The following is a 5,000-nucleotide window of genomic DNA, read 5'->3' as shown; positions in this document are numbered from 1 at the left end:
ATACCAGTTACACTCCTCCACTTTGATTTCGTTATAGAGCTCTCCTTGCAAGATTGGCGGGGCGTTTCTTAGCCCAGCTTTTATGGTCTTTCGCCCATATTCCACCACTACGTCTCTTGACTTCACTTTCAGGTTCAGGGGAATGACTACCTGTCAATGGAAAGGTAAAATGGGCATGGGAATTTGTTTGGGTATGAAAGCAAAGAAGAAAGGCAGAAAAAAAAAGAAAGAAAGAGCGTGAATCAGGATTTCACATTAAATTAAGAAATGCTAATCTGCTTATTCAGATACAATAGTACAAGATAATCAAATTTGTGAGACCTTTGCCATTATCATTTTTATTTTTATTTCTCTTTATTCTATTCATTCAAATCTCAAGATATTATCTTATAAACAAACAACGATCACATAGTCTTAAGAAATACAATCAATGCCTCACGTAATATTCAGTGAGTAATAAACACCAGATGAAGAACATATATGAACAAGAACCCTAGAGCGCCTTACCTCCACCTCCTGTAGAGTCTGTGTCCACCGATAATTCTCCAGATCACAGCCGTTCCCTGCATTGGGCTTTATCTTGCCCTTGCTATCTTCATCTTCTTCCTCTTCACCCTTCTCTTTCTTTTCTTGTTCTTTTTCCTCTTTTGGAGACTGGACTGGTGAATTCTCTGATTTCTGAAATATGGCCGAATGCCAACAATATGATTTTGCAATAAATCTTTTATATATATAAAGTAAATCAAAATATCTGAATAAATAAGAGCAGAAACGGAAAGGCCTAAACTCCGCAAATATATGATGCACATGTAGGAAAAACATGTGCTTATGGTTTCATCCCATATAAGCACCAATAAAGGCCTGGTCTGTACCTCTAACACTGAAATGTATAAAATAATGAGGCCTTTGTGCTATTTTCTGTTCTAAAATCCCACAAAAGTCTTCTGCAACTTCAGTGTAAAGTCTGTGTAAGTTTATAAACTGACTGGATTGAGATAATGGGGCACATGAATTATAGTGAGAAGTGCACTGCAATACAACCATTCACAGCATAGCATGACATAAAGGGCTCATTAAAAAAAAAAAAAAAAATCCATCCAGTTTCATGCCTGAAAATCCCCTTTTCAGAAGTATGAAGCCAAGTTGCGAGTATCAGAATTTGAATCTTCACGTCCTTGCTGCAATGAAACTCAAGACACTGAATAAAAATTTAAAAACTGAATAATAATAATAACTTAAAAAATCAAGCTAATGTGTAACTTACCGCTGCTAATTTCTTCTCTAGCGCATCTGCTTCCTCATCTGTGAGCTCCTTAATCTTTGGCTGATTAGCTGCTTCCTTCTCCTCCATCTCCTTCTTCTTTCGTCTCTCTTCTTTCCTTCTCTCCTGTTCCTCTCTTTCTGCTTTCTTTTTCTCATCTTCTGCATATGCAACTTTCTGGTATTTCTTAAATTTTTCTAATACCATCTGCAAGAAAGTTGTTAATTAATAAACCTATTTTCTTCAATACAATCATAATATTCATTACAAATGCACTCAAAAATTACCCTCATGGATTATATAATTATACAAACATTCTTTACTGGTTTATCATATGATATAATAAAAGCTCCCAGATCTCGTAACAAAGCTAAAAGAAACGTCATACAGATGTCACACAATCTATAACAAATGGGCAGTTTACAAAAGTCTCATCCTGTAAACATCTTTCTTTTATCTTTCTTATGCTAAAAAAGTAAATAGATACATCAGCCACATCCAAGCCAGAATTTAAATATACATCTATCAATCCTGAGCTTACTTCTAGCTCTATCAGAAAAATTCTACAACTCGAAATAACTGCTAACAATTCATTCAAAAGTGACGACCATCCAGACTCATTCATTATTCTACAAGAGACAGTAGAAGAGGAAAACGACCAGCTCATTACTTACTTTTTCCCCGACTTCTGGTGGTGCCCCTGTGTAAAAATCTGTTTTCCGAGCCAGGAAGCTGAAGAAGGTGTCTAAGAGCTGAAAATAAAGGGAAATTTTTTAGCTTGCTGATCTCTAAAATCAAACCAACAAATAAATAAATATAATAAAGCATCATCATCATTCTTGATTGAGGAATATCATTTAAAAAATCCTCTATTTTCAGTCCACACTAACATTCTGTTTACTTAACTTTATCACAATAATGCATTCATCAAAACTGAATATGAAACTGAAAATCAAATATTTGTATTTATAGTACATGTCATTCTAGCTTTATCACATTTTTTTGTTATTATCATTATTGTTATAATTATTATTATTATAATTATTATCATTATAATTATTATTATTATAATAATTATTATTATAATTATTATCATTATAATTATTATTATTATAATTATTATTATCATCATTATTATTATATCATAATTATTGCTGCAATTATTATCATTATTATTATTACTATTATTATTATTATTATTATTATTACTATTATAATAAGAGAGAGAGAGAGAGAGAGAGAGAGAGAGAGAGAGAGAGAGAGAGAGAGAGAGAGAGAGAGAGAGAGAGAGAGAGAGAGAGAGAGAGAGAGAGAGAGAGAGATTTATATTAAAATGAAGATGTATGTTATACATGCTGAAAATTCTTATCTCATATTTACTATATTCATTCTCATGCCAAGAGAAGCCACATGAAGTGCCAGTATGAATAGCTTAGGGTAATGACAGAATACAAAGGGATGGGGAAAGTGGGGGGTAGGTTTGGGGGTGTGGCTGGAAGAGACTTGCCAAACGACATGGGGGAAAACGTATATTTCACGCGCTTCTAATCTTTCACACAAGCAGCCTACTGCCTGATACATGGCTGGGTATACCGTGGGAAAACCTGTTGTCATTGGGTTAAAAGAATGAAGTGTTGAAGGATCTGCTCAGTGAGACAATGGGGTGGCCTTTGTACAAATAAACATACTCATTCAAGTGATATCAGACTTTTCACATTAAAGAACACACAAAATAACACATTTCACTATACTAACCTATCTGCAGAAAAATTGAAGTTAAGAAAATAATTGTTTATCGAAGAAACACCACACTGAAAAAAAGTCCTAGCCATAGCCTCGATGACTTCATATATGTGATGAAAAACAACAAACCTAAACATTTAAAATTCGGGCAAGATGGGCTCTCCTGGTGGTTCGCTATCAAATAGTGAACCTGATCATGTCCTGTCTTGCTAAAACTATGCAGTAAAGATTTGTCTGCCTTAGCTAGAGCACCACAGGAAACACAGGACATTATCTCAAGTAGATATATCCTAAGATCAAGAATTACTTGAATATGGACCCAATATAATCCCAGTCATCCCAAGGGTTTATTCACATCTGCTGAAGCACAAAACACTGAATCAAAGTCACTACTTGAGGTAGTCTTAGTCCTGCAAATTCACTTTTCCTTATATATACAATTAAATCAATTTCAATCAACCTGTTTTATAATGTCACATTGAAGATATCAGTCTAATAATTACACTTGAGTTTCAGTGATTTTTTTAATGTCCTTTTTTAAAGTATTATTTTAGAGTGAACAGAAACTCAATTACATAAAACCTGTTATAAACATTGCTCCTAAACATTCCTTCACCTCATAATAATTTTTTAGAAAAAATCTGACTGTATATTATGCAGTATATGATATGAAAAGAAAATTGAAATCTACCTACACATGCAAAAAATAAATGTAAAAATACACACATACACACTATACTGAACAAACAGACTAAAAGTACAAAGTTAAAATGAAACCCAGACACAATAAGATTGGAATAATAAAACACATTTAGATTCAAATTACTACTTCCACACAGCCGGTATCTCACTGCACATACAACATTTATATCAGGTTAATAGGTAAATAACAGGAAAATAATGTATAAAACTTATAGGCCTATGAACTGTGCAAAACGTAAATAAAATGTCAATAACAGATAAGCAAAGATAAAAGAATATAAATGAAATAAATTATGTGAGCAAATAATGTATAAATTACCTATGAACAAAATAAAAATAGCATAAAATAACAATAAAACAAAAGCTGACAAGTGACATGTCAAAAATCTTCGACAAATTCTAGAAGTTACTTATACCTCGAACGAAAGGCTTTAAATAAGACACTACAACTTACCTCAATAATGCCATCGGGATGCTGCTGAGCCAGGGCCAGCAAGATCCCATCGAACTTTTCCTCAGATTCGACCATAATTAGAGAAAATACGAGGTAAATGAGAAGAGGCGGGCGGGTTGTGTGTGTCTCCCGATGTAAACAAACAGTGACTGCCTCTCCACGTGACTGGGTCCTGCTTTCTTTCCTGTTTCTCCAATTTATCCTATTTTTATGGTATTTTTTGTCCTTTGGCCTCGTTCTTTGTCATATTCCGGTTTGTTTCGGACGTGGCAAAGTAAGATGATGATTTATTTTTTACATCTTGCGGGTATTCTTGGAAATGCGCAAGGCGATTCTCATTTCCTTCTAGATTGTGGTAGATTGTTCTTTTGTGAAAAGAAATGGTGTAAGTCAGTTTTCTTTCCTCCAAAATACGAACATCATATATCTAGATCAAATGCACATGAAACGATCTCAATAAACATCAAAACAGGAGGAAAATAGAACTGTTTACAAGAAAAGTTTACGTTGCTATGGATGCGTTGCCATGGTAACGATCCAAGGAGAACTGTAATTGTAATTATTGTAATTATCGGGATGTGTGACGTCATCATTTTGATCGATGATACAGTTGATTTCCGATAATGATGGGAAATAATTTTTACTGAGATTAACTATATACACAGTGGTGATCTGTGCTAGTTATCAATTCTATTAATATCATTTAATGCCCAAGTGCATGACTATTTTGGAAACCTGAAATTATCGGAGAGAAAGAAAGGGAGAAAGAGAGAGAGAGAGTCGGGGGGGGGGGGGTAGACAGACAAATATATAATTGAATAGACAAATAGAGAGATGGTT

General features: G+C 33.9%; 1 protein-coding gene across 1 annotated transcript in view; it reads right to left on the bottom strand.

The window, feature by feature from the left end:
• nudC (nuclear distribution C, dynein complex regulator) overlaps positions 1-4,471 on the bottom strand; it is an 8,280-nt gene extending 3,809 nt beyond the window's left edge. Inside the window, exons 1-5 of the mRNA XM_070142711.1 lie at positions 4,161-4,471; positions 1,936-2,013; positions 1,265-1,468; positions 508-678; positions 1-150 (exon numbers count right to left, since the gene is read on the bottom strand). The exon at positions 1-150 is cut by the window's left edge and continues 39 nt beyond it. Of these exons, the coding sequence (XP_069998812.1) occupies positions 1-150; positions 508-678; positions 1,265-1,468; positions 1,936-2,013; positions 4,161-4,235 (678 nt within the window). The 5' untranslated portion in view covers positions 4,236-4,471. The remainder of the gene's footprint in view (positions 151-507; positions 679-1,264; positions 1,469-1,935; positions 2,014-4,160) is intronic.
• Positions 4,472-5,000: the final 529 nt, after the last annotated feature.

The sequence above is a fragment of the Penaeus vannamei genome, chromosome 29 (assembly GCF_042767895.1).
Source record: "Penaeus vannamei isolate JL-2024 chromosome 29, ASM4276789v1, whole genome shotgun sequence".
NCBI lineage: Eukaryota > Metazoa > Arthropoda > Malacostraca > Decapoda > Penaeidae > Penaeus > Penaeus vannamei.
This window is presented reverse-complemented; position numbering and strand designations above follow the sequence as displayed.